The 12,870-nt window shown below is 41.1% G+C and overlaps 1 protein-coding gene across 5 annotated transcripts in view; it reads right to left on the bottom strand.

The window, feature by feature from the left end:
- Positions 1-9,468, bottom strand: part of LOC111523522 (zinc finger protein 33B-like) — a 36,030-nt gene extending 26,562 nt beyond the window's left edge. For all 5 annotated transcript variants that reach the window (XM_026446762.2, XM_026446763.2, XM_026446761.1 and 2 more), the window contains exons 1-4: positions 9,308-9,468; positions 7,768-7,820; positions 3,060-3,204; positions 2,689-2,784 (exon numbers count right to left, since the gene is read on the bottom strand). In XM_026446762.2, coding sequence (XP_026302547.1) covers positions 2,689-2,784; positions 3,060-3,204; positions 7,768-7,776 — 250 coding nt within the window. In that variant the 5' untranslated portion in view covers positions 7,777-7,820; positions 9,308-9,468. The remainder of the gene's footprint in view (positions 1-2,688; positions 2,785-3,059; positions 3,205-7,767; positions 7,821-9,307) is intronic.
- Between the last annotated feature and the right edge of the window lie 3,402 nt (positions 9,469-12,870).

Here is a 12,870-nt window from a genome sequence, read left to right as displayed (position 1 = left end):
AAGCTAAAAATCAACACAACTGAACTCGTGGAAGTGAGGTAGAAAGTAAAAGGACAGTTACCAGAGGCTGGGAAAGGTAGTGGGGTAGGGTGGGGGTAAGGTGAGGATGGTTAAAGGATACAAAAAAAGTTAGAAAGAATGAATAAGACCTAATATTTGCTAGCACAACAGGGTGACTATAGTCAAATTTAATTGTACATTTTAAAATGACTAAAAGAGTATAACTGGATTGTTTAGAACACAGAAGATAAATACTCGTGGGAATAGACACCCAATTTACCCTAATGTGATTACCAGACATTGAGTGCTTGTATCAAAACATCTCCTATACTCCAAAAATATATACACCTACTATGTACTCACAAAAATTAAAAATTTTAGAATCATGTTTTATGTTTTTTCCACTCTGCCAATTTATATTTTAATTAGTGTACTTTGCTCATTTACATTTAAGGTAAATATTGCTCTGCTAGGCTGCTATTTGTTTTCTGTTTTCCATTCATCTGTTCCTTTTTCCTTATTTTCCTATTAGTTATCTAAATATTCCTTTAGATTCCATGTTGGTTTATTTACAGTATTTCTAAGTGTACCACATTTTATAGTTTTCTCAGTAGTTGTTCTAGGTATAAAAATGTACATATGTAACTTATCACACTCTATCAGGCATTTTACCACTTCAAGTTAAATATATCAAGTTTCATTCTACTTAGGCCCCTTTACCCTCCCCACTTGTAAAATGTAATTGTCTTAAGTGTTTCCCCTACATACAGAGCATTTTGCTGCAACCATCAAAAATGATTCTAGAAACTCATAAGAAAAATATATTTATCCCTATTTTTGCCAACCTCCAATCTTCTTTCTTTCCTGCATTCCAAGCCTTCTTGTGTTATTTCTGTTCTATTTAGAGAACTGCTAGTCAATTTTTAAAGGTAGGTTTGCTAGCAACATTTTCTCTTAGCTTCGCTATCTAATGATGCCTCTAGTTCCCCTTTATTCATGAATATAGTTTCAAAAGATACAGATTTTTTATTTGATAGTGCTTTCCTCTCAGTACTTGAGAAAATATACTACTTCCTTCCAGCCATCACAGTTTCAGAAGAGAAACCCACCGTCATTCCCTGTAGAGAATGTGCTGTTTCTCTCTGGTTACTTTGAAAATTTTTGTCTTTAGTTTTCAAAAATTTAATTACAGTGTGATTTTGCCATGGACTTAACTTATTTGATGTTACTTCAGACTCGGGAATGTGTAGTTTTATATCTTTTGCTAAATTTGAGAAGGTCCAGCCATTACTTCTTCAAATACTTTAAACACCTCTTTCCCTTCCTTCTGATGTTGCAAATGTTAGTTCTTTTGTTATTGCCCCACTTTCCAAATACTGAGAATCAAACCTCATCCCATTCCCTCCTGCCTTCTGGCTTTGTCTAAGCTACCACAATCATTCATAAGAAAAATTACCACAGGCCTTTAATGCGCTCTCTATGCCCTATGCCATGCCCAATATTTCCTCTAAGGAGGTGAGAAAGATCTTATAGAAATATAAATCAGATGTTGCTCATCTGCTGAAAATCCACCACTAAATTAAAAATAAAATTAACTGAGTAAGGCTTATGATAGGCTCACCTTTGGACTCCAGCTGCCTCCAATCAACCCCTCCCTTCAGCCACTGTGACTTTTTAGTTATTCCTGAAAACCACCAAGCACATTCGTGTCCAAGGCTAGAAGCTGCAACTACCCCTGCTGAAAAGCGGCAGAATCCTCATGTCTCACATAGCCATTTCATTCAAGTTTCTGCTCTAATGTTGACCTCATTAAGGCTTCCCCTGACTGTTTCTTAAAGTACCACATTCAGCCAATCTAACTTCCTTTAATTTCTATCAGTGTCTTCAAAACCACAGAACATTTAATATACATATACATATAAGTATACATAATATACTTAGAGACATAATATTTTATTTTTTTTTATATTTATGTACTTATTTTTGAGAGACAGTCTCGCTCTGTCTCCCAGGCTGGAGTGCAGTGGCGCAATATCAGCTCACTGCAACCTCTGCCTCCCGGGTTCAAGTGATTCTCCTGCCTCAGCCTCCCAAGTAGCTGGGATTACAGGCACCTGCCATCACGTCCAGCTAATTGTGTATTTTTAGTAGAGACAGGGTTTCTCCGTGTTGGCCAGGCTGTTCTCGAACTCCTGACCTCAAGTGATCTGCCTGCCTTGACCTGCGCTGGGATTACAGGTGTGAACTACCACGCCCAGCCTAATGTTTTTCATCATTATATTCTCAGCACACAGCAAGTACTCAAAAATTATTTGTTGAGTTTAAAAGTGAGTGTATAAAAAATTCTGACAACAGAATAAACACAAAACAATGGAGGTAAGGTGGGACACTGAAAGTGCTTTAAGAAAAATGATAACCAAGAAAAACAACAGTAAAGTTGAGGTGGGCAAAGACTCAACTATTGACAGGTGTAAGAATAGTAAACATTCAAAAAAATGATTCAAAAAGGAGGAATTTTGTGAGTAGTGTCTGGAGGTTTGATTTAGGTATTCTCCATCACTTCCACAGGTTAGGACCCCTATGGAGATGTTCTTGAAAAATGTCCCAAAGTTGCCAATCCCTGAATTGGAAACTACTTGGAAACAACAAATCCCCTGATGTGAATCTGTGCAGTACATATTAACTCACCTGGAAACCTCTGGCTTGGGAATTCTTCCTCCAGTCTCCATGGCTCTTCTCCTTGTTCCAGCCTGAAGGTCACCTCTGGTTTGTGAACACAATACCCTGTTAACAGGAAATAATTTAGGATTTGGACCAAGCAGTCTAGACCTCAGGCCTTTGAAGCAGGAAGAAGCTTCTGGGGCTGCTTCAAGTTACCAGGGGAACATTTTCACTGGAGAGGTGAACACAAGTATCTTCTGGTGCTCAAAGGTGATCAATCAACTTTGACTCCTGAAGCCTAACCTTAAATATCACTAAACTATACAGACTGCCCATATGCTTCATAATCAAAAGAATAAACAAATGCTATTTAGAATGATACAGTGAACAGACCTTACCCACTGAGACAAGGTTGCTGTAGTTCTCCAGCATCACATCTCTATACAGAGCCCTCTGACTAGGGTTCAGGTGCTGCCACTCCTCCTGGGTGAAGCCCACAGTCACATCTTTAAATGATACTGACCCCTGGAACTTCTGTTCTACCTGAAATGTTCAGAATTAGGTGGCATGAAAAAAGAAGTATGGGCTAATCCTTACCATGATTATTATTCACAGAATATTTGTTTTGCTTTGTACTTTTAGGGAAAAAAAAAAAAAGAAATCGTAACAGAAATATTCTGCCATTAATGCATTAAGATATTAATTCATGCAAAAGAAACATCAAGTTCCTACAATGTACCTGGAACTATCATCACTGCTGGAAATACTAAGATTAATAAAAATCTTCCTGTGTTCAACGCACACACAGAGTGATAAGAAAATATATGTGGTAACATGTTACAAGTACTAAGGTGAAAGTACAAATACAATAGACTAATATTAGGAGCAAAGTTAGCTCTGTTTTGAGCTTAACTGAGGAAGCACAGCTCTTGGTTAAATTATGAAGAACACTCTGTTACGTTCTTCATAAGCATGGGGCCATGATACAAGCAAAGGTGAGGGCCTCCAACACAATGCAGACATCAACAAAAGGGCAGACAGCACAGGAGATGGCCTGGTGCTATCTTGAGAAAAAAAGTCAAGGAAATGGGTTATAGAGTAATTTTAGACCAATGGTCTCCAAAGTATTTGATCATTTACCATTTTCAAGAATATTACTGAGAACTACAGATTTATATTTACAAATCACAGAAATAAACTGTCAGTACATTTATTATGAATTCCAATTTAATTCTCCTTTGGATTTAAAAATGTAGAAAAAGAGCCTGACATTTTCTTCATCACAATACACATTCTGGGTTCTAATCCTTTAATTCAGAGACAATAATAAGGATGTAGAGAAAATGGAAAGATTTTGGAAGTATTATACTTGAAACATCTGTGGAGTACATAGGAGAAGACATCCAATAGGATTGTTCTGGATATCCTCTAGGGTGCATCTTTTAGGGATCACTGCTGTGAAAAAGGGAGAGCCAAAGATGAGAAGTGAGCATATACTGAAATTACGTGACCAGGTTTTGTTTACAGAACCAATTCTATTGAGAACGGCAAAGGATAAAACAACATTTACATAAACTACTGTAGAAGAAACCAGGATGCAAATAGGGCACAGATAATAGGAGACAAAGCAACAAAATGTGGTCACCAATTCATTAAGAAAAAAAATGTTTCCTCTGCCTATCCCCATGAACAGCTGCCCAGATACTAGGGCCACCATGTAAACCAGGAAAAGTTAGGGAAAAATAAGTGGGACACAGTACTCTAGCAAGAAATGTCCTAAATATATTAAATTTGAAGCATAGGCTTAGTGCCGTGGCCCACGCCTATAATCTCCGCACTTTGGGAGGCTGAGGCAGGTGGATCACCTGAGGTCAGGAGTCCCCATCTCTACTAAAAACACAAAACATTAACCAGGTGTGGTGGCCGGCACCTGTAATCCCAGCTACTTAGAAGGCTGAGACAGGAGAAACCCTTTAACCTGGGAGGCAGATGTTGCAGTGAGCTAAGGTCGGCGCCATTGCACTCTAGCCTGGGTAACAAGAGCAAAACTCCAACTCAAAAAAAATAATGAAGCATAATATGAAAATCAAGAATGAAACAAGGACTACAGAGACATTTATAATATGGTGTTCAAAGACATCAATAGAAAATCAGATGGTTTTCAGAAAACTGAAGAAAGAAAATAATCAAGAATGGAACTGGAGGCCAGGCACGGTGGCTCGCATCTGTAATTCTAGTACGTCAAGGCAGGCGGCTCACTTGAGGTCAGGAGTTCAAAACCAGCCTGGCCAACATGGTGAAACCCCGTCGCTACTAAAAATACAAAAACACTAGCCAGGCGTGGTGGTGGGTGCCTGTAATCTCAGTTCCTCGGGAGGCTAAGGCAGGAGAATCACTTGAACCCAGGAGGTGGAGGTTGCAGTGAGTTGAGATCACACCACTGCACTCCAGCCTGGGCGACACTGTCTCAAAAAAAAAGGTGAGTAATTCTTCCCAAATTTATATATAGGTTCAATTCAACCCCAAAGAATGTCTCAGCAAGTTATTTTATGAATACTAACAACATTTGTATGGAAATGCAAGGAACTAGGAAGAGCCAGGATATTGCTGAAGAAAAAAATGTGTTAAACCTGCTAGTAGACGCTAAGATATTTCACCAAGTGTGGTACTGGCACAACCAACCAACAGAACATAGTCCAAAAAACACACAGACATATATGAACACATAATTGATGACAAATATCACAATGTAAAACGGTGGGGAAAGGATGGTGTTTTCAAAAATAATTCTACATTAACCGTATGAAAAAAGGAATCTGACATCTATCTCATACAAAAGTAGACACTCATTCCAATGAAAGAGACGTAAATGTGAATGCCAAAACAATAAATATTTTAAAAGATAACAAAAGAGATTATCTTCATGACCTCAAAGCAGGAAAAGTCATCTGAAATAGTACACAACACCAACAAATAAACTTAATAAACTAATCTAGAGATTGGTAAACTTCTTCTGTAAAAACTCAGACATTAAATATTTGGCCAGTCACCGTGGCTCACACCTGTAATCCCAGCACTTTGCGAGGCCAAGGCAGGTGGATCACGAGGACAGGAGTTCAAGACCAGCCTGGCGAAGTGAAACCCCGTTTCTACTAACATACAAAATTAGCCAGGTGTGATGGCACGTGCCTGTAATTTCAGCTACTTGGGAGACTTAGCCAGGAGAATCCCTTGGGCCCTGAAGGCAGAGGCTACAGTGAGCCAAGATCACATCACTGCACTCTAGCCTGGGTGACAGAGTGAGATTCTCTCCAAAAAAAAAAAATCAGACATCATTAAATTTGGGGCTTTGCAGGCCAAAAGGTTCCTGTCACAACTACTCAACTCTCCCACTGAAGCCACAGATTAAATGCAAATGAGTGAATGAGCAGGGAGGTGTCGGGATTGTGAGGGGGACAAGACGGCAGCTTCAGGAGTGCTGGCAATGTTTGTTTTGACCTATGTATTCATTATTTGCACCATGGATTTGTAATAATTTATTAAGTTCTATATTTAAAATTTAAGGGGTTTTCTATCTATCTGCTACACATGTAGAAATAAGATTCATTAAAAATTAAAATACGTAATCCTAGCACTTTGGGAGGCCGAGGTGGGTGGATCACGAGGTCAGCAGACTGAGACCAGCCTGGCCAACACGGTGAAACCCCGTCTCTACTAAAAATACAAAAATTAGCTGGGCATGGTGGCGCGTGCCTATAATCCCAGCTACTCGGGAAGCTGAGGCAAGAGAATCGCTTGAACCTGGAGGCAGAAGTTCCAGTGAGTCAAGATTGCACCACTGTACTCTAGCCTGGCAATAGAGTGAGACTCTGTCTCAAAAACATAAATAAATAAATAAATAAAAATTAAAATACATTTTAATTTATTGATCAAAAAAATTGAACTACATCGAAAAGAAAATTGGAACCTGTGTAAAATAAAAATTAAGAAAACAGTTTGACTCAATAGGCTGCACTCATTTCAGGGTTATCACTGGAAGGTTATTCACTATAGGTTCCTATGTTATAACCAAAAAAAGGTATCTGCCAGGAAGTCTTTGTGTCTTTAGAGGAGTCAGTCTGTCTGTATCCAGTGTCTTCCTTTCTGCCATGGTTGTTGAAAACATAAGAAACATATGAAGCTCAACTTATTGACTCGAACTTGGCCCTGCTATTGATCTGTTACTTTATATTTTCTGGGAAGTTTAATTTTTTTTTTTGTTTTTGTTTTTTTTTTTTTTTTTTTTATTATACTTTAAGTTCTAGGGTACATGTGCATAACGTGCAGGTTACATATGTATACATGTGCCATGTTGGTGTGCTGCACCCATCAACTCGTCAGCACCCATCAATTCATCATTTATATCAGGTATAACTCCCCAATGCAATCCCTCCCCCCTCCCCCCTCCCCATGATAGGCCCCAGTGTGTGATGTTCCCCTTCCCGAGTCCAAGTGAGCTCATTGTTCAGTTCCCACCTATGAGTGAGAACATGCGGTGTTTGGTTTTCTCTTCTTGTGATAATTTGCTAAGAATGATGGTTTCCAGCTGCATCCATGTCCCTACAAAGGACGCAAACTCATCCTTTTTTATGGCTGCATAGTATTCCATGGTGTATATGTGCCACATTTTCTTTAATTTTTATCTATTACTAATTTCTCATCTTAACATACTGACTCTTGGCCAGGCACAGTGGCTCACGCTTGTAATCCCAGCACTTTGGGAGGCCAAGGCGGGCAGACTGACTGAGCTCAGGAGTTCGCGACCAGCCTGGACAACATGGTGAAACCCCGTCTCTATTAAAGTGCAAAAATTAGCCACCTGTGGCGGCATGAGCCGGCAGCTCCAACTATTCGGGAGGCTGAGGCAGGAGAATTGCTTGAACGCAGGAGGCAGAGGTTGCAGTGAATCTAGATGGAGACACTGTACTCCACCCTGGGTAACAGAGCGAGACTCCATCTCACACAAAAAAAAAAAACAAAAAAAACAAAAAAAATCACCATATTGACTCTTACAAATTTCACAAAGTCCACTGCAAAATAAAGTAGGGAATTAAATAAACAACTTACCTTGTTCATTTTGTTCTGTTCTTGGAAAGACGGAGACAACTCTGAAGATACAGCTAAGTCAGAAAAAGAGGAATGGGATCATGAAAGATTTGGCCCGCCTGGCAACCCCCTGATTCTTCTGCCCTAAGAAGCCATACACACCCACTAGGTAAAATGCTCCCTCTGGGAGAATATCAGTGTCCTCTGACACTCTGGAATAGGCGGTAGAAATGGTGAAAGATCACCCTAATATAACTCCAACATAATTATTCAGCTCTTGGGCACAAGATTTTTCACTGGGTGAAAGTAAATATTTGCTTCCTAAGGATTTCAATCTCCCTCGGTGTTCACAAAAAATGTATAATGATAATATTGGCCAAACAAGTTAACAATATATTTAATGAAGGAACATTAACACTAAAACCATTGTAAAAAAATAGGACTAAGCTATTGATTTTCCCAGTAATGTTAACCTCTGGTGAGTGACTCCACAGAAAGCCATAAGCAGCAGTGCTTCAAAGAAAAAATTTTAATTTCTTCATCTAACTTTGTTGCTATTTCTCAAAGGGATATTTTAAACTTGCTTTGACGTGTATGGAAAAGTAGACTACTGGCTTAGGGGTCAGATGTGACTTAGTCTTCCCTACTAACTGTGATCCTGAACAAGTCAATAACCTTGACAAACAAAAAAAAAAAAAACAAAAAAAAATTATTTTTCTTCTAACAAATGAGGCAAAATTAGGTTTTGTTTGTTTTTTTTTTCCAAGACAGCGTTTCGCTCTTGGTGCCCAGTCTGGAGTGCAATGGTGCGTTCTCGGCTACCTGCAATCTCCGCCTCCGGGTTCAAGCAATTCTCCGCCTCACTAGCTGGGATTACAGGTATGCGTTACCACGCACCACTACTTTTTGTATTTTTCGTAGAGACAGGCTTTCACCATGTTGGTCAGGATGGTCTCGAATTTCTGACCTCAGGTCATCCACCCGCCTCGGCCTCCCAAAGTGCTGGGATTACAGGCGAGAGCCACAGCGCCAAGCCAAAATTAGGTAATTCTTGAAGATCTTTCCTGAGTGCAAGACCAAGTCAGGACAGAGGAACAGCAAATACCAAGATGCAGTGACAGACCTGACTGGAGGGCAGTTCGGAATCTAAAGAGGATGAATGCAGAACGTGGAACGGAGTCGGTCGGTGGGGCGGGCCACTGCACTCGCCCTGCCCCGCTCAGGTACGGTCGCACCCTAGCACACCCACACCCGCTTGACCAAAGAACTGCCCCTCCCGCAACGCTCAGCGCACTGACCACGCAAGCGCACATGCCCTCCTCTGCAGCCCCTACAAACGGGGGCGACACACGCGGTGTAGCCCGCTCTGGACAGAGACTGCGCCTTTAAGGAACAGGCCTAGCGTCCTGACAGACGTGCTGCAGCCCTGCCGTCCCCGGCTTCCCCTGTGAGGTCCCTGGGGCTCCTCCCCGTCACCTGGCACCGGCCCCCTGCCGCCCGCCCGCGGAGTCGCGCAGGGCCCCCTCCCCCTCCCTGCCCAACCCGCCCAGGCTTATCTCACTCTCTCATCCGGTTGCATTCGCCGTAGAAGAGCTGGTAGACCCTTGAAATCGCGCGACCGCCTCCCACGCAAAACCTGAGAAAAACAAAAGGAAAGGCGGAAACGCACAGGTAGACCGTGGACAAGGCATGCGCGCAGCTCGCGCGCAAAGCCTGACGGTGTTGGCGCCCAACCTGAAAACTATCTTTCCCGTGAGGCCCAGCGAGCAGCCCTTCGGGATTGGCTGATAGGTGCCCCCCTAGGCAGTGGGCAGATGCGGTTGGTGTTGGTGCAGGAGCTTCCTGCAGCCCTGGCTCCCAGGGCTCCCCAAAGGAGTGCACTGCAGGGGACGTCTGTGTGCAGCGTGTGTGCAGTTTAGACACAGAGGCGTCAAGAAAAGTTCAGCTGCGTGTCAGTTGCACTTTAAATTTTAGGAAGTAGATCTCATCGATACAAAAAGACTTGGACACTGCGATTCTTTGGGAGCGGGAAAAAGGGGAGGTGCCACAGGAAAGCTACTTCATCAAAATCGTTAAAGCAGTAACGATTTTCTGACTGAGCTACAATAATCCGAAAGAAGAAAATAAATGTCACATATTATTTCCTCTGTGACATTAAAATTGCTTGACTAAATGGAAATACATTTAGTCCATCTGTACCTTTCTTAGGAAGACAAAATCCCTAAAAGAATATCAACAAATTTTTGAGTGTATTTTTTCTCTTTGATCTTTAGTGTATTGTGTACTTTACAAAAGCATTCTCAACTTTATCTGGAATAAGTAAAAACCTAAATAACACCCAGTATACGTTTTAAAAAGCAGGAAAAAATGGCTAAGAAATATCTATATCTGTCTATATAATATTGCTCTATTCAACGTAGTTTGGCACCTGCTCCGTGGAAATAAGACACCATGATTAAGAGTGTGCTTTAATGTGTAGTAAATACAGCATCTCAAAACAATGAGAGAAAGAATGGAGTATTCCAAAGAGCATGTCATTCCGAGCAATTTGGAATATAGAGGTATACATAGATCACACATAATAAACTCTCACATGTATACAATACTTAAACATTTAAACCACTAAACGAATATAAATTTTTGAAAATTGACAAGTGGGCCAGGCACAGTGGCCCACACCTGTAATCCCAGCAATTTGGGAAGCAGAGGCAAGAGGACCACTTGATCCTTGGAGTTCAAGACCAGCCTGGGCACTATAGTGGGACCCCTATCTCTACAAAAAATTAAAAATAACAGCCGGGCATGTAGGCAGGCGCCTGTGATCCCAGCTATTCAAGAAGCTGAAGTTGGATGATCACTTGAGCCCTGGGCTGCAGTAAGCCATCATGGCACCACTGTGCTACAGCCTGGGTGTCAAAGTGAGACCTTGTCCCAAAAAAAAACAAAAAGGGATGTGATGCCAAAGACAGAAACTATAAATTTAATATCCGTTATCTTTTATAACACAGAAAAATGAGCAACTCCATTCCAGCAAAACTTTTTAAGTCTATTATGAGAATTGAAAGAAACGCAAATGTGGCTGGACGTGGTGGCTCACACTTGTAATCCCAGCACTTTGGGAGGCTGAGGCGGGCAGATCATGAGGTCAAAAGATCGAGACTATCCTGTGCAACATGGTGAAACCCCTTCTGTACTAAAAATACAAAAATTAGGTAAGGCGTGGTGGTATGCACCTGTAGTCCCAGCTACTCGGGAGGCTGAGGCAGGAGAATTGCTTGAACCTGGGAGGTGGAGGTTGCAGTGAGCCAAAATCGCACTACTGCACTCCAGCATGGTGACAGAATGAGACTGCATCTCAAAAAAAAAAAAAAAAAGTGCAAATATTTGAGTAAAAGTATGTGAAACATTTATTGAAATTTACATTTTTAAATTTATGCTTTATATACTGAAAAGTTCTTTATTTGGTGCATAATTTTATGAGTTTTGAAAATGCATAGATTTGTGTAACCACCACCACACGCAAGATACAAAATTGTTTCATCTGTCAATAAAATTCCTCCATACTACCTTTTTAAGTCAGATTCCCTCACCACTCTTAGCCTCTTGCAACCACTATTCTTTGGGCCTATATGTTTGCCTTGTTTAGAATATTATATAAATGGAATCATACACTATGTAGTCTTTGAATCTGGTATCTCTTAATACAATGCAATTGAAATCCTTCTGTGTTGTTTTGTGTACCAATACCTCTGTTTGATTTTCCTGCTATTAGAAACAAGTGCCTGGTACCACAGAGAAAACCAGTGCATAGGCAGAAAATTCCTCAGCAGGGCAAATTTACTTCTGCAGAATGGTGCAGCTTGTGCCAGTCACGATCACAAGAGTACACCGAGAGGGCTAGGGCAGGGGATGTTATCCCTGATACAGTTCCTAGCACTTCTGTGTCCCTTCTCCATTGGCTGGGGTTGGACCTCACAATCTAAGCTAACTCGATTGGCTAAGGTTTAAAATTGAATAGGGTCTATTAGGCAGGAAGGAAGGAGGACTGTCCATTACTAGGCAGGAAGGCATATCTGGACTTGTCTGGGCACGGCAAAGGCAGGAAGGTTGTTTACAGAACAGGTAGCTAGGAGACAAGGAAGTACAAGGAAGTTGGTCTTAAGCAACAAAGAACAGGGAACTAAAACTTTTTGAAGAGGAGTGTATCACCTCTGACATTGCTGACTCCTATTTCTTGGTATGGATTTACCAGTTTCCTTATCCATTCCCCAGCCCAGGGATATGCAAGTTGTTTCCAATTGGGGGAAATCGTAAATAAATAAAATGTTTTTAAGTTTAAGATTTGAAAAGATTGAAAAAAAAAACACTAATATACATCTATAGTATGGGCTTGGGGAAATGTTTATTCCCAGTGTATTAGGATTCTCCAGAGAAACAGAACCAGTATCAGGGAGTAAGGGGGAAAGACACATTGATGATGAGAAATTGGTTAACATGATTATGGAGGCTAAGAAGTCTCACAATCTGTCATTTGCAAGCTGGACATCCAGGAACGCTGGTGGTGTAATTCTTGTATGAGTCCAAAGGCCTGAGAACCAGGGAAGCCAATGGTGTAAATTCCAGTCCAAGGACAGGAGAGGATGAAATGAAATGTCTCAACTCAATAATGAGGCAGAAAATATGGGTTAATTCCTCCTTCCTCTGCCTTGTGTTCTATCCAGGCCCTCAGTGGATTGAATGATGTCCATACACATGAGGACAGCAATCTGCTTTACTGAGTCCACTGATTCAAATGCTAATCTAATCTGTAAACACCCTCATAGATGCACCCATAAGTAATGTTTGATCTGGACACCCTATGACCAAGTCAAGTTTACCATCACAGCTATTCTTTTTTTTTCTTTTCTTTTCTTTTCTTTAATTTATTTATTTATTTTTTTTTTTTTTTGAGACAGAGTTTCACTCTTGTTGCCTGGGCTGGAGTGCAGTGTCATGATCTTGGCTCACTGCAACCTCTGCCTCCCGGGTTCAAGTGAGTTTCCTGCCTCCACCTCCTGAGTAGCTGGGGTTACAGGCATGTGCCACCATGCCCGGCTAATTTTTTGTATTTTTACTAGAGATGGG

Source organism: Piliocolobus tephrosceles, chromosome 9 (genome assembly GCF_002776525.5).
Source record: "Piliocolobus tephrosceles isolate RC106 chromosome 9, ASM277652v3, whole genome shotgun sequence".
Classification (NCBI taxonomy): Eukaryota; Metazoa; Chordata; class Mammalia; order Primates; family Cercopithecidae; genus Piliocolobus; species Piliocolobus tephrosceles.
Note: the sequence above shows the minus strand (reverse complement) of the source record. Positions and strands in the feature narration are given on the sequence as shown.